The 26,894-nt window shown below is 38.8% G+C and overlaps 1 protein-coding gene across 1 annotated transcript in view; it reads right to left on the minus strand.

Moving 5' to 3' along the window:
- Nucleotides 1-276: 276 nt before the first annotated feature.
- kctd16b (potassium channel tetramerization domain containing 16b) overlaps nucleotides 277-26,894 on the minus strand; it is an 86,621-nt gene continuing 60,003 nt past the window's right edge. The window contains exon 2 of the mRNA XM_004550339.3: nucleotides 277-2,746. Within this exon, the coding sequence (XP_004550396.1) occupies nucleotides 2,283-2,746 (464 nt within the window). The 3' untranslated portion in view covers nucleotides 277-2,282. The remainder of the gene's footprint in view (nucleotides 2,747-26,894) is intronic.

Genomic DNA, 26,894 nt, shown 5'->3' on the forward strand with positions numbered 1-26,894 from the left:
TCTTAGTTGTGTGTGCTTTTTTTTCTTGCTTTGCAAAAAGCTGTGATTGTTTATAGATCGCACTCCTCTGCACTTTTATAACCCTCAATGATAAATACAAGTCCAGCCAAGTTTGTGTAATATGATTATTTTCATTTTCACCTCTGTTTTAATATATATATATATATATATATATATATATATATATATATATATATATATATATATATATATATATATATATATATATATATATATATATATATATATATATTTTTTTTTTTTTTTTAATCAAAAGGTCAATCTGAAATTTCAACAATATAAAGAAACTCATTTAGATGTATAGCTTCCTAATGCTAACATCTTTTATCACAGCTACCCAACTATTCAGAAAAACTGTGATTTTATTGAATGCCTTGACCAACACATGTACCAATTTATCAGCTACTTCCTCATGAAGGAAAATACCTTCATGACAAAAATGGAATAATTCTGTCTCATAATCAGAAGCCTTCTCATCGATGTGAATCCCTATCCCACCACTTTTAATACATATCTACAAAAACAGTGATATATATAGTTATCAACTCTTCTTTTACATTTGCAGTTAGTATTGTAATAATAATGAACTAACCTGGCAATGAAAAAGTAAACGGCAGCTTTAAGTGACCAATAACAATATGAAATCTAAAGACAAATGCCTTATAATTGCACCATCAGTGAACGTTTCTGTGCTTTTGCCATTGGCAGTAACTTTTTATTCAGCAAGGACTTTGAAGGAATAACAATCATCTTCCAGGGGATATTAACTCATGCTTTTAAATTGTGTTGCTTTAATATAGCAGTTGACTGTCTACACTGCAATAGATCCCGCAGACCCTGACAGAGCCAAGTAGTAGGTAAATGAATACATGAATAATGACTAATTTTGACTGAATAGAAGAGCAGCTTGTCTTTGTCAGTAACCCAAGAGCTTCATTAGTAATTGTAAACAAGAGTTACATCTATCAGCTCTATCAACAGACTCTATCATCAATAACTATTGATTAGCTTGTCAACAGTCAGTGTAGAAGGCATCTGTCTGTGTTCACTGGGTAAGCAAATACAGCAGTCCCCTTTTATCCTTTCCATATTTATTGTGCCATATTAAGCGTAGTTTAAATGACACTGTGCTTGATTGCTCTGTGTGTCAGTATGTGAATAAAAGTTTGACTGCTTTGTTCATTTTGAAATGTAATTATGCTGCAGTGAATATGATTTTCAGTACATGGGGAAAATGTGTATGTGTGTGCTATATTTTTATTGAACTTCACAGAATCTCTGGTACCTTCACTCTTCTGCTTCCCCTTCACACAGTAATGTGGATATTGCTCTACATCTAACCAACATTGTGAAGAGCTATGCAAAAGTTACTTGCTGATAAAACTGTGCTTACACCAGCTCGGAAGTCTCCAGAAGTTGTTTAAAAGTAATTAACCCAGCTTTTCATGCCATCCTGTCATGAGACATTTTTGCGTGCATTTATAGTGAGAGCACTGTTTGAACAGTATGAAGTGTTTTTGGGTCCCAATGTGGACTTATGTGTGACCTCTAGGCCACCCGGGTGCAAACAGACACAAAACACGCACACTCACATAAACACACACATCTAAGGAGCTTGGAAAGAAAACCTTTGACCTCTCATCCAAGAAGCTTCTTCAGTTTGACACTTCTCGCTTTTCTTTCAACCTCCTTAGATTACCATGACCTGGATGACTGAGAACCTTCACAGACATAAACACATACAATCACATACTAGACCAGTGCTTATCTGCTTTGACTAAAACCGTGGCTCTTGCGATGGTTTTTCAGTGAATGATGACCGATTACAGCATGTGCAGTCCAGCAGCCATCAATAGCCCCAAGTGTAGCCATCAGCAAGCCTTCTGGTGGTTGATCATTTCATGGACATTGTCTTTATCCACTTGTATTGGTCTTCTGGGATAAATTATTCAAAGTTCTGAAGGCATTCAGTAAGTTACAGCACACCTACAGTACATACAGTAGGCCTAATCTACATGAACACACATACAAAGCCTACTACCATACATACGTCAATAATAGAACAGTCTCTTTTTTCTTTATCATTCCTTCTAGCTTCTGTTTAGACTCTCAGCGCACTGGCATAAAAGTAAGGTTTCTTTCAGAAACTTGATTTAAATAAGTTTAGTGTTCTCTCCCCTTTGTTGCAAAATTTATGATCAAAAAACGCTTGAACTGATTCTTGGCCTCATGTGTTTGCTCCTTCAGCTGTGTTTCCTGCCTCAGAGACGATATTTTCTCAGCAGGTCAGCCTGCCACATGTACTTCCTCTCAGGGAACCTCTCTGGGATCTTAATCTTGCGGAAGTCTTGAATGCACTTTTCCAACTCCTCCTCAACTGTGAGCTTCTCTTTTGTGGGCCTTTTCTTGCAGCTGCTGGTATCACGGGAGCTGGCTGTAAGAGTGCGCAGCAAGTCACTCTTGCGTCGTTGTTCAGACTGCTGGACCATGGTGACAGGGCCCTTTTTCAGCGGCCTGTCCAGGGTTTGGACATTGGCACGGGGATGCGACTGGCGACTTACTGGGCCACAGATGACTGTTCCCTGGGGAGAGCTGGCCTCTGACTGGCTCTCAGAGCTAGAGGTGGAGAGCTCATTAAAGGAGGTGCCGCTCTCACCCTCGCCGTCACCTTTGTGGTTCTTGCAGCAGCAGTCACATGGAGGGGACGACCAACGTGATGGACCACCTGGAGAGAGAGGGAAGCAGAGCGGGAGCCAATATTAGATGCTACTTTTTCCACCTTTTCTTTTCTTTTAAGACCAATCATTGTGAAGAGAAAAATGAGACAGTGGCACAAAGAGTGGCACAAATTACAGAGACAGGAGAAGAAAGGAAAAGTAACAAGCGCTACAGACAGACAAAGACGAAAAGTCAGCTAATGCCAAATGGCAATCACATTAGGACAGAGTGACATGACATCGGGGACAGCTGGCTGGCCTCCAGTCATAGAAGTGAGTTGGCTGACTATGTGACAAGCTTGTATTGTTCAGAGAACTACCCTCATAGATTCACACTGTCATATGAAACAAGTGGAGGAGCTAAAGCCTTTTGAAAACAGACAATGAAGGTCCAGATTTATACGTTGTAGCCTACATGTATTCATACTAAAACAGTAGGAAGAAGAGCCAGGACAATAAACAATCATCTACACTGCAAATATGTGTGTAACCGAGGAAGAAAAAAAACAATGTGAGCAATGGTCAGTTTTAAGACAAACAAATAGCAGATTGCACAAGTTTGATTCCCCTGAAATGTGTAGTCTTATTTGCCATCATACTGTATTAATCTCTTTAACAATGAAACCAAAGGACAATGCACAGTTGTGGTTAGTTTAAACAGTGAAAACCACAATTAAACCAAATTTATGTAGCACATTGGAATCAATGTGAGCCAATCTACATCAATAAAGTGCAACTTGTATGTAGACACATTGTATTCTGGTTATATTCCTATATAAAAAGGAGATTTTACAACACCAGTTTAGCTCAGCGGGTTAGCAGGTGCCCATCTGCTGTGTGGCCAGAGACCAGCAGCCTGGGTTTGAGTCTGACCTGTGGCTCTTTACTGCACGTCTTCTTTACTGTCACTATCCAATAGTGACCAAAAATAATATTAACCTCCTAAGACCCAAACTCTTCCATGGCATGCGTTTTTAATTTCTCTTTGATATTTAGGCTGATTGGAACCTGATGAATGTAAAAATAAAGTTATACCAGATTTTTTTTTTCCTAATTTTTGTTTCTAAGAAAAATGAGAGCCACATATGAGGATATTCATTTAAAATTTCAATAGAACAGTTGCAGTATAATTTTCTCGTAAGTGGATATCAGGCCCTTGTAGAGCAAGATTTAGTATTTTGGTCTAAATAACCCAAAATGTAATGTCCACTAATGTGGACGCCAGGTCCTAGGAGGTTAAAAAAAATAGGTTCTAAGAATCTATAAAGAAAATTCTACTTTAAGTCAAAGTTTTGGCCTGACCCTGAATGCAAGCAGTGATTTTGAGGGTGAATTTCTGTGTGTATATAGATGGCAGCAGACAACAGATTTTTGGTGATTTATGATACTTGTTTGTTCCATTATCTCCAGCGGACTGCATGTAATGGCAAACTGCAGACAGTTATCAGACTGACACCATTTTATTGCCATTTTATAATTGTCTTGATGCACATAGACACTTTGAAGCCAGGAACTGACAGTGAGTACTCTCAGACCTGGTCCTTATCTTTGAAGTAACCATGTCAACCCTGACTGACAACCAACAAGCCATGTCTCATTTCCATCATGGCAACAAAATTGCAAGTTTATTGTACTCGGTCATAATAATTTTTGTTGTGGTTTGGTCTACATCCACTTTTTTCCCTTGTGTGACTGTAGCATGAAAGACCCCATATTTAGTATTTCCTCTTTCGCCTTTTTGTGCATTTGAAAGCTCCACAAAGTGACAGGGCCAAAACGTGTAACTTCTCACTTTCTGTCATTGTTTCTGTTGTACAAAGACAAATCTTCATGCACTTCATGAACTAAAATCCAAGTTGACTTTTATTATTATTATTAGTTGTCGTCGTACTAGTAGTAGTAATAGTAGTAATAGTCATCCCACATTTTCCAACTGTTGGAAAATTGTTAGTTAGCGACGCTAGCCACTTTGTATATGGCTAACATTACCTTTAGCTTTGATGGATTCCTGTGAAGAATGCTGCAAAGCTAAGGAGCTATCAGAAACTGTAGAAACTTTAAGATAATTTAACAATGAATATTGACTGGATGTGGGTTATTGTATTTTCCTGCTTTGTTTTGATTTACTCTAATTTAAGCTGATGTTGTTTGAAACACGTATTAAGAAAATTGTGGAGTTTATTAGTGTTAATGGGGTTAAGCGAGCGGTCTCACATAATTGATCGACTCCAGAATGGAAGCAGTTGCTCAATCTAACCTCTGCGAGAGCGTACAATAACCTGAAACACTCAGGAACCAGCGCAGTGCCACACCTCTCCCTGCAGGAAGCAGCCATTTATTTTTCATGCTAACCTCCTGAATAATTGAACGGGTATCTGTTGCTGATGGACTTCTCTCTGTTTAGCGAAGCGAGAGATCAAAACCCCCGAGGCTAACACACACATGCCCCCACCTCCCTTTCTGATTTTGAGCCCCACCCCTCACCTCCCCTCAGCTCCACACACAAGCTCTGACAGGACTCAGCTTTCCACGCATCTTCTGCTCATCACATTCAATAATACCATTGTTTCTTTTCATGCTGCTGAGCATTTCACTTCAAACAAGATTGTAGAAGACTATAAATAACTCTGCTTAAAATAAATGCCCCCCTGCTTTTAATTCCCTTTATACTCAGCAGCATGCTTGGCTCGTTTCTAGACAGCAGAATGGAAAACAATTGATCCATCCAAGATTTGTTCCTTCTATTGTTCCTCATAAATAGTCACAACTCATCATAACTACATTTTTGTGAGTATAGTTAGAATAGAAATTTATAGTAGAAGTTATATTTTGCTGTGTATGTTGTAAACAGCTTTGACACTGAATCCAAAGCGCACACCCAAATACACTGCTGCCTGCTGTATATTAAACAAAATTCACCTTTCAAAGTCCTTGACAGAAATGGAACACAACACTCTACCAGCAGTGAATCTCTTTAATTACCACTGGCATTTAGAGATTTAAACTTCCATGCACACATTCACAGAAAAGATAGAACGTGATATTTCATTTCAACTTGCAGTTTTACAGGTATAAACACAATTAGAATGAGATCAGAAGAAATAAAAAAGATGCACTCCTGGCTGCAACGTAGAGGATTTAACCCCATGATAGCCATCTCGTCCCAGCTTTTTTACTGGACACATGAGTTAATTTATGTCACTCTGAGTGAAAGGCTCCCCCCAATCAATGAGATGCAGGCTTGTAATTGGTGACATGAAAAATGGTCTTATACCCTGGAGAATTGTCGAATCTGCTAGTAGCCAATCTGCCTGTCCACATAAATTTAACACAATGGGTACCACTGTTACAACAAATCAGTAAAACAGCGTGTCGTGTGTGTGTTTGTGTGTGTCCCTGTGGCTTTGCGTCTGTGCATTTGATATATGACATTCTGTTTAATCTTTGGCATTTGGTAATTATATCCAGGTCTATTTAGCTTTTTATCCTGTAAGTCTTGACATTGACATGCTGCTTTAATTCACAGGTACTGTGAGTAGCTATTAGCCTCGCCAACATTAAAGACTACAAGGAGGAATCTGATTTGTCACTTTGACTAGCTGAATTTCCTGTCACGGTATGTCTCTTATCGTCACGTGAGCACTGTAATTACATGTAATTACATTACTTTCTCCTTTTTTGCACTTGCTCCTAGCCATTGATTTGTATTACATATGTAAACTACATCTTTGCATCACACTATAAAAACTTGCCAGTGTAACTGATCCAAGCCCATTGTCACAACCCTGTGAGGTCAGACTTCATTCATATAGAACTGGGTTAATATTTCTGTTCATTCTCTGTTAATACCACCATCATTTATGTTTTGGGTTTTTTTTCCAATGAGTATTGCACTGATTTCCATGTTTTCTCTGATCTGCAAATAAGAGCAATCTCATTTACCTTAAGTGTGATATCTCAGATGCCCTCAGTCCAATTTTGCATCACCATAGATGCATTTTGACAGTGTGTTTTACAGCTTCAAAATTTACACTGATGGAAGCGTTATAATTAAAGGTCAAGGTTTTAGTGTTTGAAAGGCTAGAGCTGCTACACAAACTGATTTTAATTATACTGGGTAGGAGTGATTCATCTTGTTGCTGAGTGTCCCAAAGGATGCTTGCATCCATCACTCAGGTTAAAATTTGTAATTAAAAGTTTGCTTGTTGTTTTTTGCCTGAGGTTGTCTGAACCGTAAGATAAATATCCCTGCATCATCTACCTAATGAGCAATGACCATGTAGAGTGAGTCTTTAAGCCAATGGTGTGACCTATTGTAATGTGATGACACCTGTGCTGTATAACGGGTGACCTTGCATGAGTTGTATTCAACTCTAACCTAATTTCATCGTACAAAACGGCCAGGTACAATTATTGTCACCTTAGATGAGTTAAGTTAGTGAGACGTTCTCTCCATGGTTACATGAAACTCTTTTAAATGAGCCTCGCTGTCAAAACCTAACCAGAGATTCATGTATTCCCACCTATCCCAGCTGTTACAGGACAGACCAGTCTATTTCAGGGTCAGCTGACCCAACATTCATATCTTTAGATTGTGAGAGGAAACTAGACAAAAGTTGTCAAGTCCACACAGAAAGGCCAGCTGGTGGATTTGTGCTATAGACCTGGAGGTGACACATACCACCAAAGGAGAGAAGAACAGAAAACATCTTCCATTCAGTTTTTTTTTCAATCCACATGAAAATAAAAGCAGAAAATTATACTTTTAACTTTGTTGAGGAAATAATAAAATAGGTTAGGCCTATAAATTAGACTCACTAACAGGACAGAAAGAAAACTACTGACTTTATTTGTACCAAAATAATACAAATTATCATGTGCATTTTCAACACTTCTCTCACCATAAAATATTTGAAGTCGTTTCAGAGTCGTGGTGCTGGGCACATCTTAAGGCTGATTTATAAAATCCACTCTTTACACTCAATTAATTCATGTAGCTGTGGTTTTCACAGAAGATAGACACAGAAATAGAATATGCAGTACAATGTGTAGTATTAGAGTCCAGCTGCACAGTTAGATCAAAAAACAAAAAAAATTTAATTAAATTAAAAACAGGTCAGAGAGGTGGCCATGTTACCCAGTATAAACTCATATCCTGGGTTGAGTTCGTGAATTAGAAGTGCCTCGAGAAAAGGGCCTTGATCGCCAAACAGCTCCAGTGACAGACAGTAAAACTGTTGTGTTATTGAGCCTCTTCTGATTGTGTTAAACTAATAAATCGAAAGCGGAGAAATTTCTGTTATTTCCTCAAAGGTACCTTGGGTTAAAAAGAAATTTGTTTTCAGTAACGCCGACTCAGATATAAGTCACAAAATATTATCTTTAAACCATGCACTCCTTCAGTCAGTTGAAGCATGTGTAATCCATGAGACAAGTAAATATGTATGTAAATGCTATCTATATTATCCTGTGCAGTATACGTATGGCATTGTGTGAACTAATGTAAGCCTCATGCATACATTGCTTCAGGGCTGAGTGCATGATGGTGTGTGCTTCTGTTAGTGCAGATAGAATTCCGTACTTTGTGTGTTAATGCTAATAAGTAACATGCAATTTATGATATACTGACTGTGTGTGTGTGTGTGTGTGTGTGTGTGTGTGTGTGTGTGTGTGTGTGTGTGTGTGTGTGTGTGTGTGTGTGTGTGTGTGTGTGTGTGTGTGTGTATCTGAGGGATAGAGGTATACATCAACAGTTCGCATGCCTGCCTTTGGTCATCCCTCAGTGTGTAAGCGATATTGGCCTTGGAACTAATATCTGTACACTGTTGGGCAGAAAAGGGGATTCTGGTGTCAGGGCGGGCTCCCATTCAAGTCATCAGAGGTGTCAGGCTGTCAGCTATGCCTCTGGCCAGAGTCACTCAGAACACACACTGCTTCGGGTGTGTGTCTGCAGGAGACGTATTCTATGTGAAGCAGATGATTTATGTGATCTCGTGTTGTTTCTTTTCCGGGCAGGTGGGCAGGAGGTCGGACCAAAGTCTAATGACTGTCACATGGTATTACATGCACACACAAACACACAGTGCTTCCTGACAGGTGCCTGATGTATTAATCTCAGCAGGGCCCTCCACAACTTGTGTTAGCCCTGGCCAGTAAAAAGACTGAGCTTGTCACAGCACACACAGCACATATAAAATGAAATTAATGTTCTTATTACTAATCCATACATTATCTATAATTTATTTCCAACAGCTATTATTTAAAAAGGCTTGCTCATTTTCTTTGTCAAGCAGAATTACAACGTGTTTTCTAATGTGGTTTTGTCGAAGGGTCCAGTAATTATGTTTTAACAGTTAGGGTGGTCATGCAAGCATACAGTACTGTGCAACAATCTTTTTTAATTCATATTTGGCTTTTTAACCATTATTGCTTGAAAAAAAAATTCTTTAAGTCGTCTTCAGGATTAGTTCTCCAGGCTTCTTAAAGGACATTCAAAGCGCTTCTTTGAATGTTGGCTGCCCTTTTTTTCTGTTTTAAGTCAAGATGACCTCATACTGCTTCAATAATGTTGAAATCTGGGGCTTTGTAGAGTAAAGTCTATGACTGATAGTATTCCAATGTGTGTTTTTCTACCCAGGTATGCTTTAACTGCAAAGGCAGTCTGTTCAGGATCATTGTCATGCTGAGAAATGAAGCTGGTGCCAATCAAATGCTCTACAGATAGTATTGCATGGTGGATCAAAATCTGACAGTACTTTTCTGTGTTAATAATTCCATCAATTTTGACAAGATCCCCAATATCACTGGCTGAAATACAGCTACAAACCACAACATCTCTCAGTTTCTCTGTCAGGTCTTTCCTGGATTATCACTAAAAAAAAAAAAAAAAAAAAAAAAAAAAATTCTGAAAATGGTACAAAGTACAAGGACTAAACTAAAGATGTAGTCGATTTCCCAAGAAGCACATTGGAAGCCCTTTATAAAGCCTGGAAAACTACTTCTGAAGACCACTTTAAAAAATTACAAAAAACTCTGGCTCCTTGGAAGCAAAATATGAGGAAATAAAGGGTGACTCAAGACTTTGGCACACTACTGCAGTATAAGCTGAGATATTCTAAAATAGAACATTACCATATATGCCTAATCATTTTTCATGTAATTTGTCTTTACTGAGAAAATCTTAGTTGGCATTTTGCACACCGCACTCAGTGACAGGTGGTGCTTCATCACCCTGATGAAGAGAATAGCAGTCCAAAAACACATAAACATACTTTAAAATGTCTCTAACAGCCCATGCAGCAGCATTCAGTGCCATTGTTTCCAAATATGCGTGACATGTTCAAACAGCCTCGGATATTTACCCAAATATGCTGGTTTGAGAAAATTTGAAAAATACAAATCTGCTCTTCTTAAACAGAGCTCCAAGCACACAAGGCAGAGGCTGCTGGAGTATTTGGTGGTCATAAAAACATGAAAGGACTTTTTAATGACTCTTGAATGAGCAGATAGAGACATGCTGCACATTCATTTTGGAGCCTTTGGAGCCAAAAAGCCTTCTCTTTTAATTTGTTTTCTTGTTGTATTTCCATTTTTCTCTGCACTTCCTTCCCTTCTCTCCTTCTCTTGCCATGCCTCCCTCCTTTACTCTCTCTCCTAAAGCCTGTATCGATGGGTTGGCGCATCAGTGGAAGTGTATGGACGATTGCCCTCTGATTGATTTCTGTCATATAGCCTCTCAGCACTGGGAGGCTGTTCACTGGAGATAAATGATGTTGGCACAACAAAAGCAAATAAACCTCTTCTATCTATCACTCCCTCACTCTGTCAGTTTTTTCTGCCTCCCACCTCCCCTCTGCTGTCTGCATCACTCTGTTTCTGTGTCATGCTCCCTACCTGGGTCTCTCTCTCTCTCTCTCTCTGTCCTCCCTTTGCTTTATTAGTTCCCCCGCCTTCTTCTATCAGTCTTTCTGTCTCAGAATAAGGCTTCTTCTATTTCCATAAGTTGTTTCTAGTATTTTGTTTATTCTCTCTAATTATAGTGCTTCGCACCACATCTTGGCATATCAGCTGCCCCTTGACAAAAGGTTTTCTGTCAGATACCTGTATGGTTCCTCAAGTTTTCTAATGGAGCGCTTCAGTGAAGTGTTACAGCCAAGTTACTTAACAAACAACAAACAAATGATTAAATCTTTGTGGAATTATAACAGCAGAAAATACATGAGCAGCTCAAAATGAAAACACATTAATCACAGTCATTTTGACTGAGATTGTAATTTTACACGTTATGTCTTTAAGGGGTATTTTAACAAGGAACTGCCCCAACAAGTTCTTTTGGTGTACCCACCTCCACTCCTCCTCTTACATCTCTTCTAATTCTGTTTGGTTAAAGTTTTCAGAAATGCCTGAATGCTTCTAGTTGAATTCTCTTGAGAAATGGGAGTCAGAATGCATCATGGTCACACCCATTAATCTTTTGTGATGGATGTTCCTCTGTATGAAAGTTGAGCGCTGGTACAAAATGGAAGCGACGTCAAAGACTGACAGTGACGGCTTGCGAGTCGCTTGGAACGGCCCTGTGCTCTAATCGTCTCTGAGATCATTTTAATTTTGCAAACGAAACTTTTTTTTACTTTAACTGAGACCAAAATATAGTCAGCCGAGGCAGTTTTTGGTGAAGAACATTATGCCAAATAGCAAGTAGGAGTAATGCAATAATGAACTGTGTAATATAGCACTGTAATGTGCTATATTACACACACTCATTGTGTATGTGTGTTTTTTTTAATATGATGCATGAATTCAGCCTGTAATTCGATCACAAACTCAGCCGTTTACTTTCACTCAGTGTCAGATAATTTCCTCACAAGAGCACTCAAATAAGCTGAAATAATCCCACAAAGTTGATTCAGTTCATCTGGATGCAGCGTTTTCCATGAGAGAAATGTTCCATCACTCATCCAAGTCACTTATTCAGTCTCAGCTGACTGCCAGTTTCCCCAGACTGCATATCGACTGCATAACGAAACTAGCACCATTGCCTAACAATGAGTCACAAGATCAGTTTCGTGATTATTAATATGCAAATTATTATGACTACTGATAAGTGGCCATGAGTGCTATTCACAGAGAGTCGGGGAAGTGCTCTAATGGCAGCATGGTACAATGGTGAATCTCTTCCTCAGTTCAAATAAGTTGTTCCCTTCTTCCATGCATGATCTCCGTGACTCCCGTCCAGGTTGTGCAGGTTCTCATCAGTGAAAAAGTGGCTACTGGCGTGTAAGTAGACTGTGGGTCTCTAGCTGGACAAGGTGGCTCTTATATGTTGTACCACCCATTAGCATTGTTTGTTTTCCCAGGTGTATAATTTACAGCAATCCTCTTGGCATTTAACTGCATACGCTATATTGCTCTGTTTGTGCCAAGGATCTTGATCCTTGGTGTTGATCCATTTTTGGCATATTGTGTTTTGGGATTTTGAGGCCACCAAGATGTTGTTTTTTGTAAATATGTGTCTCATTCCTTTCCTATGAAAATCACTCGGTACATGAACCAAATACACTGAGCCAAATAAATTATTGATCATGCATCAAGACAACACACCATAAGAGGGGGGGAAGCTCACAGCTGAAGATAATTACGTGTCGGCATCCTAACTTAAAGGCAAAGAAATCTTAAACTGCTGTAAGTGCTTTAAAACTTGCACTGGTGAAGTGTCACCTTCAATCCATGCTGATACTTTGTGTTTGCGTGTTTTGATTTCTCACTATTTACATGTCTTTTCAGAATTGTAAAATAAATGCAACCTATAAGTTAAATGTACCATTCAGAATAAAAATGTTAAATACCAAATGTTTATTTATGAGTAGTATGCAGACACTTGTATTAGATGTTTTCTTTTCTAAAGCTCTACTGGGAAAGTTTGGCTTAACGCAAGCTTCACCAGGCATGCTGAGTTTTAAAATAAATGCCTTTTCCTTTCAGCTAGCCCTCGAGTTCATGTTTCTCTACAATTGAATTGGTTGGAATTTCAGTCTGTCATGGTCACTGATTTTGGTCTCAGGGTTTTCACTTTAGGTTTTTTGCACTGATCAATGTTAAATGTTTTCTGTTTGGTGTCTCTGTTGTTCTAATGTTGTAAGTATTTGAATTACTATTTTGATTTCGTTATCATTAAAGTATCTTGAGCTAAAGTTGTATTTATGTATTTGTGTTCGTGGAGATTGAATTCCTGTTAAGAAGATTTGCTTTTCTTGTCCTTGGCTCTTTCATTCAGCTTCAGTTCCCACTTTGTGTTTGCTATTTGTGTTTCGTTCTGGCTGCATCTCTTCACTTGGCTTAAGTACTCTGGTCTCCGTTTCCTCTGCATTTACGTTTTGATTTAGCTATTATGGATCACTTTTTGTTGCACCTCCAGCATCCTGTATTTGGGGTCTTAACTAAACACTAAATGCAAATATATGAGACTGTGCATAACCGTGCGGTATTCATGCAAGACAGTTTATTTTGGCACAAAGTTTCAAGACTGCAATTCGGACTGCAGGCTTAGGATGCTGCATATCGTTCTCTCTTTTTTTTTTTTTTTTTTTTGTTCGTGCCATTGGTCCACCCGATGAAAACGGATCATATATTTTAGTGCACAATGTCACAAGGATAAGTTACAAGTGTCTGTATCAGAAGGCTTACACTGCCACGCTCCCAAGAACATCAGCAATCAGGAGACAAGTGGTTTGAACTGCTGATAATTTATTATATAGTTTAAAACTGAATTACTAATGTTTCTCAACCCAGTATTACTGCAATCCCTGGGAAAGTAGAGATTATATAACTGAGGCGATCCAAGCAAAAACAAAGCTAAGAGAAAGTAAGAGTTTGCTCTTCCTTTGAGCATCAAACTGATCTGAGGCACCATAGAGAATCAATCAGAAAAGAGGGAAAATGAGACTCTGGCTGCACTCTTTGCGATTTTCTGGGGATGTGAGTCTATTTTCTGGTTCAGAGTTGGTATCACTGTTATATAGTGTATGTTATTTTAGCTCAAAAGCTCAGACAAATGCGTTTTTGGATCCACAAGTCAGTCGGCTTTTCATCGTTAGTAGAGAAGCTTCTGGTGCTCTCATGGCTTCCCAAGAAAGTTCAGTCCCTTAGAAACTAAGTAAGTAATTGTTTTCCCAATCACCTTTAGGTGACAAACATAATCCCTGGCTAAAATATTTACAATACTGATTTTTTACAGTGTTTATTTTTTTTCGCTGGGTAATTGCTGTCAACGTGTTTTACTATTACATCTAACTTAATTTATAAGTTTTACAAGAAGCACATATTTAAATGAAGAGTTTCTGTCTGGTTAGATGTTTTAAAAATATGTGCACAAGATTTTTTTTTTTTCTTGGCTCCATGCGGAGGTCAATAGAACAACAATTACAGTTGGCAGTGATTCAGCATCTTGCTCAAGGACAGTTCAGCGTGATAGATGCTGGTCAAGTCAGGAGTCCGGACCTGCAGCAGCCTGCTTTACATCTCTGTCTGGCTATTAGCTGTGGGAAGAAGCTTGGTTGGTCAGATATTGATTAAACTCTTCCTGGCCCCAGGAATGAGCTCTTGGTAAAGATGTCAGCTGTCAAATGAAAATTCAGCATATTCTGAATTAAAGAGGCATTTTTCCTTAACTGTGCTGTTTGTTCAAAGAATATTTGCAAGGTTAGCACAGTAGATAATTGGAATGAAGCGTTTCTCCTCCATCCCCGTCTTTCTCATAATGCAGCATTATTAGTCCCTTGCAAAGCAGTGTGAGCTGATGCATTTGACTATCCTCTTAAACAGGCCTCTTCTTTAATGCCAGCATTTTCTCACCCCTTCATTTTAAGACTCTGTCTCTTTGTGAGTGCGTTTCTGCACTCGTGTTTGTTTTGTGTGTCTGCTGGGTGGAAACGCTCGTCTTACCGAGCAGGTGTTACATTTGGCTTCTGAGAGTGACACTACATGCTGACAGGAGTTTCCATTTCTTGCAGCACCCCCTGAAGGGTTTTTGTGTCCCTCATTCTTCCCGCTTATTTCCTCACTCTCTTTCTCTTAGAGTGTCTGTAAATTCCATATTATAAAATGCAGTGTGTCTATTGTTAGACTGCAGTCATCGAAAAGTACATATATAACACAAAGCCAGAGCATTCTACAGATGAGAAAAAAAACTTACAGGATTCATTCTTCTAGATTACAAAAGGTATTTCTGCAAATTGATTAAACTTCTTGTTGTACTTACTTTTTCTCCTTTCAGTTTCATCTCAAATGTAGAAAAATTGGAGTATTTGCAGAATGAAGGAGAATGAGAAATTGAAATCTGACATAAACTAGTGGTGCCCTGTACTAACATGCTCTAGAACTAATTGTAGCAATGGGCACTTGAGTAATTTGAAATACTTCAGAGTAGCTGTGCTGACGCAGGCACAGTGAAACTTTCCTCTTGAAGACCAGTCCTACTGATTACTAATCAAGCCTCCTCCTCCTCCTCCTCCTCTCCAAATGTTCAAAAAGGTTCAATTTGAGAGATTTCTTTTTTTAAACAGACACCAGCCTATGCTAGCATTCATTAATAACCGCCACATCCAGACTGCCCTCTTAAACTTTCATCATGATGCAAACTAATGATCCCTCTCTGAGACTCTGTGTCTCCCAGCTCATGCTGAATGCCAGGCCATCAGTGCTCATACACTTACTGTTTATATTTACAACTTTAATTAGCCTGCCTACATTAATAAATATGAAAAAGGGCAAACTCAAAGCACAGACTGTAAGTCAGTAGCTTCTACTAATTCTATTTTACATTCTACCTTGCCTTCCAATTATGGCTACATACAGCACACATATCAAAGTAATGTACGTAGTGTTAGCCACTCAGACTTTCGCTGACATAACAGGCTTTTGCATGCATGTCACAAGTAAAAAAAACAAAACAATTAAAACTTTAAAGTACTGACAGAGCTGAATAACATTGTCCAGTAACAACACAGTTGTCTGCTGGGAAACCTAATCTCCTAATCCATTTTTTTCTGGTTCTGATCTGATACCAATACCCTGGCTGTAGGTATCTGTGGATATGGAGTGCAGTACCAGCCTTAATTAATAATCTTTGTTTCTCACTCTGAGGAAGATATTCACTAGGCTGGACTTAAAGGCGTTAGTATCTTTGTAGCACAAAATGGAATAAGTAAATAAATCCAACAATATAAATTCACTGCATTTTTTTGGTATTCGCTAATGAAATAAGTAATGAAAGCATACCCAGGATAAACATGGTGAAAAAAATTAATGTGTCGGTGTCATTCATCCGATTTATTTCTACTGATCTTATTTTGGATCAAGGTGAGATTCATTAAGCAGCAAACTGCTGTCATTTACACAGTAGTTTCACCTTTTTTTCCCTCACACACAGGTGTGCAGCTAATAGGATACAGCTGAAGTGAGATATTTAATCACACTGACAACAGTGTGCTTTCTTAGCATAAGCATAATAAAAGCCTACAAATGAGCATCAAACTGAAAGAACGCTCTTCTAGCTTTTATATCAGGACAGCCCAAACACTATGAGAAATGAAGAGACAGAAAGCATTGTTGTTCTATGTTAGTTCACTTTGATCACAGTTTGTAGTGAAGTAAAAACATTTGCCAACATATAAGTAGAATCTTTCTGAAATAGCCTTCCACCAAACTACTGTCCCTCTGCTGCTTGCTTCTTCTATTGTATGTTAGCTCTGCTGCTTGTTGCTGGTAGGATATAGTAAACTCAAACAACATAATGTTGAACTGAATGGATCAGGTGATAAACTGTCACTGATATCCAATCCTACTTTTTAGGTCAGTATCAGATCAATACCCCATTCAAATCACAGATCACTGCATTCCTAGTACTGACATATTATTTGACACATAACATCCACCGAAACATTGATGCCGATCAGTGGATCCACCCATAGCACCAGCTCGTGGCAGCTGGCACCTTGAATGAATCAGTGTTTTTAAAATATGTATTGCATTTCTCATACATAATGAATTATTTTGGTTACTTATGTGCAGATACAGTTAAAGGAGTAAATAAATACACAATTATTATTAAATACTTTTGACCCATTTGCTGATTTTCCACAAATCTAGCCTTCATTCATGTACTGCCATGCTTTTAAAAATAACAACTTAAAACACAACATTGACACAAAGGGTAAAAATGTCTCTCGGAGTTAGAAAATGACTTATAAGACAAAAAACGGTGGCAGTAATGACTGCAGCAGTTTATGCAAATCAGGATCTTATTTATATGATTTGAAAAAAGCTAAGCTAATTCCCAGTGACTGCAAACATCCACATGAATGTGTAAATAAAGTCACAGGTGACTAATGGGAGCCTATGAAAAAATAGAGTGGTTTTTAATCTGAATCCATCCAAGCAGAGCAGCATGAAGCAGCGGAAAATGTTGCAAGCATGCAGTAGGCATTAAGAGGAAATGCAGCACATGCAGATGATGACACATGGCATTAACAATAAGTCAAACTAATCATCTGAGAGGAAGGTAAAGTACAAATGTTTGACAGACAAAGGGGTGCAAAACAATGATGCAGACAATGCAAAAGTCATCATTATCTGGTCCTTGATATCCTTAGGAAAAGATGATTTTTCTACAGCTAAAAAGTCACAGAATTAGCAAATGTTGGATGTTTATTAAATATTTAGATAAAGTACACTGCTGGCAATTGTTTACTCTGAATACACAGCTACAGGCAAACGTTTGTGGCAATAAGTGTACACGGGATAGTGCAGCCAGTGAACCAAAATGCCGTGGCACAGTGCAGATCTGTGCAGATGATATCTGTACCAACAAACTAGCTGTAATCTGCAAACAATTGTTTTGGCATTATCGCCTCCCAGGAGGAGACCCGCAGTCCACTATATCTGTCCCTCTGTCATACACAGTCTCATTATCAATCTACGACACAGACAAGGCTTTTAAAATGTAATTGCTTATAGATTGCTCAATGTTTCTGTTGTAATACTGACATTATCTCGACTCTGGCATTGTTTCAGTTGCATCTGGATGACTGCAAACTCGAGGTTAAATGGCACTTTGTTTAATTTTAACTCCTCTATTAGCAACATCATTTGCACAGGTGGACATTCATTTTTCATCTTTCTAAAGATGACTATTATTTTTCCATCATTACCAACATCAACTATTTCATTTTCTCTTCTTTTCCTTTTCTCACATAAGTCATCAGTCTTGTTCAGCTATCATCCACTTTCTTCATCCATCTTCAATCAGTTTCCTCCTTTGTCTCGCAAATCTGTCATCTAACCCCTCTCATGCCTTTCTGCCAACAAAATTAAATGTCTGTGCATACTTCGTCCTCTGTTTTTTTTCGAAGATTTTTTTAAAAGCTGAAAATCATAAAAAGTTTAGCAAGAATCATGGCTTCCATTTCTGACATTTCTCTTTATGTTTTCATCAACAAGACTGCTCAGGAGGCTAAAGACAGTGCGCAGCAGTAACATCCCAGGAGACTGGCTCTTTTTGAGCAGCAATAATAATAAAAAGTATTGTAAATTAAACTACCATCTTGGGTTTTTTTTTTATTTTTAAGTCATGAAAGTCATGAAGGTTCCCAGCAGTTAAACTGGTGAATTGTGTTTTTTATTTCTCCAAACCCAGTTCCAAAAATGCTGTATGATTCTCTGTAAATGTAAATAAAAAAGAATTAAATGATCATTAAATGTATTTTATATCATAATAGAACATAAAAACAATATACAATGTTTTAACAAATAAAAGTCATTTAGAGCTTGATGGCACCAACATATTTCAAAATAGTTAAGACAGGGCCATGATTACCACAGTGTAGCACCCCCTCTTTTAAACAGTAGTCTGTATATGTCTGGGAACTGAGGTGACCAGCTGCTGGACTTATGGAAAAGAAATGTTGTACCGTTCTTGTCTGATATAGGAATCTATAGAGTTCAAGATCTGGACTGCAGGCAGTCGTCATCTGGACAGGAGCAGATGTTGCTCTAAATCCTCTATACACTTTTCAGCATTGATGTGCAACCTGTCAATTCCATACACTAACACATCCCAATCAGATTTGCGCTGGGCATTAACAACAAGCTGGATAGACCCTGTCCTCTTTAGTCCAGAGGAACTAGTGTCCAAAAATAATTTCACATTGCAATTTCCGTCTGACAACAGAACAGTTTTTCACTTCAGTCCTTTCTGAAAGAGCTTTGGCCCAGAGAAGCTTTGGCATCCAATATTGACTTTTGACCTTGATCCTGGTGCACAGAGGTTTCTCCAGATTTGATGATGTTCTGTACTGTAGATGATAACATATTCAAACTCAAACTGAGGAAGATTATTCTGAAACAATTTCACAATATATAGATGTTTTTGTGTTTTTTTTTTACTGATTAGTGAACCTTTGCCCAGCTTGACTTCTGAAAAACTCTGCCTCTCTAAGAAGCTCTTTTTGTATCCAATCATGTTACTGACCTGTTGCCAATTAACATACATAGTTGTAAAATGAGTTTAGCAGTTCACATGACTGGCACTAATTTCCCCTGTGCGGTCTGCAGACGGGCATTTGAAGTCTTTGGGCAATGAATGTGTTGCATGTGTGAACAGTAGATGAATGAAACAAATACGCGAAATGATGGACGGTCAAATCTGAAATAGATTTTTTCAAAATCAGTTCAGAAAATGAATCGCAGCAACACCTCTGCCCCATCTCTGAATTACAAATAATTCAAAGATCAGACAAGAGTTTAAAACAAACATGAGCAATTCTGGATTCAGACAGAATCAATGTAGATGTCCGTGGCGGACGGTTGGAGTGATGAAAGGGCTGACTCAAAAGTAGAAACATCAAAAGATTTAAGAAAGACTGTTGGCTCTGAAAGGTATACAGACTGATCAATATAGCCGTGGTGTTTAATCCTCTCGCATCCTGGCAGGGTTCTCTGTATTTGGCCTCTTTATCTCTCATTCCATCATCATCTCTTTTTACTCGATCTGTTTTACTCTTTCTAAGCGGGTTGCCACATGCCGCACGATTGTCTTTCTTTACTGGGAGGAAAAGCTGAGATAGGAAACAGATGCGATGAGCTCTGGAGAGATTTGGTATGAGGCCAGCCAGGATCATTTTCAACTGAGGCATTTAGGCAGGGTGTTAGCACTACATCACTTCATATTGTGAATATCTCTCTTTTGTGCTTTCGCTCCTTGCAGGTGGCTGTGAGACGGCAAGCTTTCGAGAGTTTACCATCTTATCCCCACGAACTCTCTGAAAACAAAACACTACTCGAGAATTGCTTTTCCCCCTTTACACACCACTTCAAGCATCCATTTCACATTAAGAGCCTCCGTCTGGAGCACCATCTGTAAACGGCTCATCGCTGTTGTCCCATTTCACCTGGAGTATTCCCGGCAGGGATGATTTAAAGAAAACAGCACAGGATAGGGTGTGCAAGAAAACGAGTGTTTGGTGGACCAAAAGGAATTTTTCCCTCATGGGGACATGACAGTCTTTAGCGTAACCTACTGTAAATCTCAGCATGTTGATGTTATCACTGCACGTAGCTTTTATCTTATCATTCTGTTTCCTTCTTGCTTCTCTGTCAGTCATTCATTATGTTGAGAATGTGCTGGCATTTTATCAAAGCAGGAGGCATCAGTGTTCCCTGTGTGAGGCCACTCTTTAAAAAAAAAAATAAGTAAACACAGTTTCTACTGTAGCACCACTCATAAAGAGAAATTAGAGAAAAATGGAAGTGGAACAGCCTGGGCAAGCAAAAACCAGTTCACAAAAGTGGCTGTAACCAGTTTATGCACGTATTGGCTTGTCTGAAAGAGCACTTTTTATCCGCTTGTGCAAATGTGTGTAAACAAATGGGTATACATCATTATTTGAAATATTTAGGTGTACAGGCCAGATCTGATGATGTTATTATCAGTAGGATAGTGACAAAGCTGGACTGCTGTTTACCAACCATGCCAGTTCAAAGGCTGTACAGCCTTCAAGGCAACAGCTTTGAAATAGAGTTGGAACTGGAGCATTTTTTGGAGAACCGAAAGCCCTGGACAGCTTCCCAGGGGGCTCATTAGGGACTATGTATGATGGGTAGTTGGAGTAAGTAGGGCACAGCTACCGAAAGCACAGACAGCACAAAATCACACATGTATGTTTCTCTTTTTACCCACACACATTCATACAAGTACGTTCAGGCACACAGCAGGTGCCGGGAGAGAGCCTGACAGAGCACAGAAGTAATTGGCAGTAAAATGATATGTCAGGTCTTCTGTGTGCAGAAAGTGTCAGGCAAATCGCAGAAACAAATTTAGACAGATGAAAAGATAAACAAACTGTGTGATTGACACTTCTTGACAGAAAGATGAGCGAACTGAAGTGAGTGTTTGCAGTCCTCTGATTTTTTTTCTCAGTTTAGTTTAATAATTTCAAGTGCTTAGTTTTTTGTTTCCTTCATGAGTTTGTATTATGTGTATACATTTAAGTGTCTTTGAGTGTGTGGTGGATCATTAGCTGCAACAGCTTTGGCTTATTGTGACTTTTAGAGCATCTCCAGAGTTGATCTCATGTTAAGTGTCATTAAGCCACTCGTCTTTTCACACAGCTGGGGTGAGCCTGAATGTGTATATCTCAATGTGTGACTGAGAGTGAGCATGTTTGTGAGCTGCAGTGTGTGTGTAAGTGTGTGTGTGTGTGTGTGGGTGGGTGGGTGTGTGTGGGTGTGTGAATATAGTGGAAGCAGGCTGTGTTCCGTCATCCTACATTTAGCTCTTCTACAGCTCACTGGCAGAGCTCCATATGGTGTCTTTCAGTTTCTACCTCATACACCCATCACATTGTGTGATTTATGCTTTTTTAATAGGTAGCCCACCATACATACACACAATCAGGACCCTAAGCAGTCACACTTCGCAGTCACGCACGTCTCTCTGAAAGTAGACATTTAGTCAAAACTGCTGAATGAGGCATGTACGTGATTTTCAATACATGAGCAAGCCTTTTATTTTCAGTAAACCACATAGAATATGATATGGTAGAGAAAGAGATACTGAACAATTACAATACATTTATTATGATGATGTTGCAGATTTTTAAGTTAATGGTAAAAAGCAAGTTCATTTATAACATGAATTTTAGAACTTTATCAGTTTTAGTCTAATTGATCTGTCTGCCTGTGCTCGACATGCAGCTGGGACTGCTCAGCACATGCAGCTGAGACACCAGCAGCACAGAGGTTTTTTACGCCTTTGAGCTACTCAGTCATCTGGCATCCATTTAGAGCTGCAGCATAACAACAGACACAGAGGCATTGTTTATGCAAATGCATTCTAATGCATATATACTGGGTGCCACCAGTTATTTCTGACACACAGTAGCGCTTGTTTGCCATTGAATCCTTGGTTAACTCCACCTGTTCAATACCATAAATTGTCTAGTAACAAGTCCAGATGGCCAAATTGCATTCCTTTCCTCCAAACCACAAGTAAAAGCATTTACAGTATATCATACTAGCTCTCACATTTTGGCAGAGGTAGCGTACTCTTAGGAAGCTCGGCATTTAAAGCAACGCTTTCTGTGCTGAAAAAAAAAATGTAAGTTTTAACATATAACATAGTCATTATAGATATTTTAGCTTTCAGACTGTGGCTACCATTTTTGACAGGTGCTTATTGAATTATCTCATTTCGTCGTGTCCTTTTCTTCTAAATGCCTTTTGATTGGTTTAGGCAGGGAAATTAAAGCTATTGTTTCAACACATTCAAACTCCCAGCCTGTAACATGGGGATATTTATTCGGGTCATTTTGACACACAAGACACACTATTGGCCTAATTTTTTATACTACAGCATAGTGCTCCAAAATAACATCTTTGTAGGTGAGGAAGTACAAAAAAATCAAATAAAAAATGTCCACAAAGGAAGCAACAGAGATGTCAGTCAAAAGGATCACAGGAGTGTCACCTGAAGAGATGGGAGTTTGTGAACCATGTAGGGTTTTTAAGTTTAATTTCCAGTCACTGTTTAAGCACTGAAACTAAACAATGAACCATGATGACAATAACAAGAAAAACACAGAAAAAAATTTCTCTATCTATCTCAAATTTTGAAGACTGGTTTAAACTTTGAAAAGAAAAAAGTAAAGAGTGTCTAAAAACATAGAATCAAGGAGTCCTGATCAAGCGGCTACACATGACAAATTAACTGTTTATTCATGGCAGTTCACCCAACTTCTAATATTTGCACATTAAATGTGTGGTTCATGGTGCAGATGTCAAAGTTGTGTTGGCGATACTTCCACATCTAGCTGGTGCTACTAAAGGAGAATTTGTCACAAACAGAGAAATGTTATTTCAAGTGGCTGGTAATATCAAACGCAGCTAATATCAGCAGACAAAAACTTTGTTTCTGTGACATTGTATCTCAGTAGCGATGTAGTTAGCGTACAGTTCATGTGTTTCCCAGAGACAGTTAGAAAAAAAAAGAACGTTAGGCTAATGTGTGACACTCTCAGAGACGGAGAATGATGAAAGAAAGAGAGGAAATGAGAGAAGGATGGGGAATTATTTTTAAAGTTAAGGACTGCTCAGCGAGTGGAAATTTAAAACTTAAATGCCTCAATTTATTTCAGAAATTTGGAAAGGATCAGAAAGGATCCAAAATATAAGGCAAGTTAGTGCAGGTTAGTAGTAGTTACTGGTTAGTTCGTAGTACTGTTGTGAAGTTTACAGTGTTGCAAAAAAGTCTTGTGCACAGCAGCCGGTGGTGTTCATAGGTTTCAAAGTTAGGTTGCACTAAGGGCAGCAGTTTAATCATTTAAAATGATGATGCTGATTAGATTCACTTACAAGTTTGACCTTTTATGACAGCTTTATTTTGTCTTGGGCTTGGAAAGCAGCCATAATAGGCTATCAAAACATCTGTTCATACGTTGGCACTTAGCTGGCTAAAGCAGCAGCACAGGTCAGCTGATCTGCAGACTGTACTTAAAGAAAAATCTGCTAGAATTCACAATACAAATTATTGTGACTCATTTCCAATTGATTCTTCTCCCCACGCTGCACTTGTTAGGGTTTCCCAACCTGCCGAATCCCACTTTAACCTCTGATAATAGGCTCTATTTCACTTATCATTTAACACCCTTTGTACTCATGCTGTGCTGTCTTAGTCTGTTATTGTTGCTTTTTCGTTGACCTTTTCTTCTACCCACAGTCAAAGTAACTTTGTAAAACCTTTTTTCATTTCTACCTGCTTGTTCTATCAGTCTTGCTTTTCAGTCCAGACTTACGTGTTAATGTTACAACGTCATATGGCTCTTCAGGTTTTATTCACTGGATTATTGGCAGTAAATGGGCCAAAGAATTATGACGAAATAATTCTGAACAGTCATATGATGATTATAAATGATGTTGCCTGTTTTGGTGGCTTTCATGTAAACCACAATGGCAAAAGCACATCAGAAAACAGAGACCTGGGGCAATGTGGCAGCTGGAAGAAAGTGGTCAGATTAAAAAAAGAGAAAAGGGTTTGGTCATAAATATCTAAACCAATAGATGTCCTTTTAATTCCTCCTTGAAGGATCAAACACATGTTTAATACGCAACCAATCCCAGCCTGAAGTAAAGCCAGTACATGCAGTGGCATTTCAAAATTACGCTTCAACCATTATCCCCTACTGAGTTGGACTCTCTTTTCTTACGATTATTACACATTTAACCATCGCATTAACTACAAGGCTGTTTCACACCATAAGTTAATGCACACTCTGCTTCTTCTGTTTGTGTAATTTCCTACAAACTGAGAGTAGCACACAAAAAATACACTCCACGACAGACACTGGATGGTTTCAAGATTAAAAAACTCACCAGGATAATTTTCCAAATGGACGTACCTACAGAGTTTCGGAGGCTAACACCAAAAGCGTATCAACAATTGCAGCATGGGTCTTAATTGTAAGAAGCAAGTCCTGGTGGATTTCGTTTTTGTTTTTTTTCCTTTTTTGCATTTGTGCTTGAAGAATTTCGTGTGTCAGATCCCTTAGGCAATACTTCTGACTCACCAAGACACAGGGAACAACATCTTTCTGTGCTCACTCTTATGTCTCTTTCCCAGCTATGCTCTGGTGACCATATGTCACTTTTCATGTACAATTGGATTTTAAGGACTCTTACACAGCTCTCCTCCTGTCCCGCCACTCTCCATCCATCCAGCTGTCCTCCTGAGATACACCACATGCCTAATCTCCTAATTGGTAGGTAGTATTGGCCATTGCCTGAGCAATGACAGGGTGGAATCGATAAGGAGCACAATGCTAAACGACTTGTCCTGCTGTTTCGCTCGTTCTCTATTTCTCACTCTCTGCCCGTTTTGCTGTTATCCTCTCTGTTTAAATTCACAGTATCCAAGGCAACAGCCATTCAATCTCAACGCTGCGGCGAAATAAACACTCCTTTAATTTGTCTTTATTACTGCCCCGTTGTTCTTTTCTTCATCTCTTTCCCCATATTTCGCACGTACTTGAAATGGAATAGTGAGCAGGGTTTGCAAAATGTCTTTCCATGCTCCATCAGCTTAGAGGTAATCAATTGAAACCTGGTTCTCAATCAATGCCACTAATTCCCTCACACCACCACCCCCTCCTCCAAGTCCCCGCCACTCTCAAATGATGCATTATTCACTGAATGACATAGTGTGGCCTGTTTGATGAACAGTCCTTTAATGGACTTTGATGACCGATGTAAATGGATGGAGCATCGTGCTCGAGAAGAGATTGGATGAGAGAAAGGGGTCATATGGTACACTATTTAGCAAAACAAGGATACATCTATTAATATTTTTTTTGACACCAGAGGTGGAGAGAGGCAAAGTTACAGACAAAAGAAAGACAACTGTGACTGTGTTGGTAGAAGAGTTGCTTATCAGTTCTACTCCTACCCTATCCTTCTTTTTACTGTGTAATAAGCAAATTAACACCATAATTGGTATCAACAACTTGACTCTCATCATCTAACAGTCTAACAGACAGAATCTAACAGACTCCTCGGGCAGCACCATACTATGGATACACATTTATGTCTTTGCAACACGGCACTTTTCATGCACCATTTGAATAAAGGGACCTCTATTCCAAGCTGTGTGAATACAATGCACTTCTTGGACCACTGTAATGTCTGAGCTTCTCAAATATGTGCATGCATACAGAGCGGAAAATGAATAAATTCCCCTGGGTGAAACATGTAGGTTTGAAAATCTTATTTGAAGCCAGCAGTGAACGGTCCCACCAGATTATTTTCCTAAGCAGAGCCTGAAAATGGTAACAATCAGTGATTTCTAGCGCAGGGCAGAACTTCATAAAGCTCTGTCATGGTTGACCAAATACCAGTAAACAAAGAAAAAAACAGATGATGGATGTTCTCTCTCACGGCACAAAATGAAAAACCCGCACAAGTTCATGTAAAGAAAAAGAGGATAATAAAGAAAGCAAAATTCGGTTTATAAAATGTTTTTATCTTATGATCAGTATCTGTTGGGGTAATCTGTCTATGACAGACCAAATCGCCTTCCATAACTTGTAATGTCTAACCCATGATTTTTTTTGTTCTGTTTCCTGTTTCTTTTGATTCAATCCATACTTGATTGCTGGCCAGAGTCTTTCTGTGTGGATGTCTTGACCATCACAGAACAGAGGTGGTGGCCTACAACACTAATATTTAGCCAACACTAACCCGTCCTTGAGATCCCATTCCCCACTCACACCTTAACCCTGGTGACGGTAATGACTCAAACGAATGCAGGTTAATGACTCATGGGGGAAACAAGGTTCTACATTGATCCTACACAGCCTACAGACATGCTGTAGCTGTTTGCTATCACCAGGCAGCAGTGCCACAAATAACCAGTCTGTGGGCAACTCTTGCTCGTGCTGTTGTTGTTTCTTGCCAGCAATTGAAATAGCTAATGAAAAGTGTCGTCTGTGCTTCTCATTCTATATTTTTGTTTTATCTTTCATTAAAATTTTCTTTTTCAAAATTCTCTAGTTTTTGGTGAACTTATTACACACAGCATTATCCATTCCAAGCTACTCACTGTTGTTTTATAGA

The sequence above is a fragment of the Maylandia zebra genome, linkage group LG10, assembly GCF_041146795.1.
Source record: "Maylandia zebra isolate NMK-2024a linkage group LG10, Mzebra_GT3a, whole genome shotgun sequence".
In the NCBI taxonomy this organism is placed as follows: domain Eukaryota; kingdom Metazoa; phylum Chordata; class Actinopteri; order Cichliformes; family Cichlidae; genus Maylandia; species Maylandia zebra.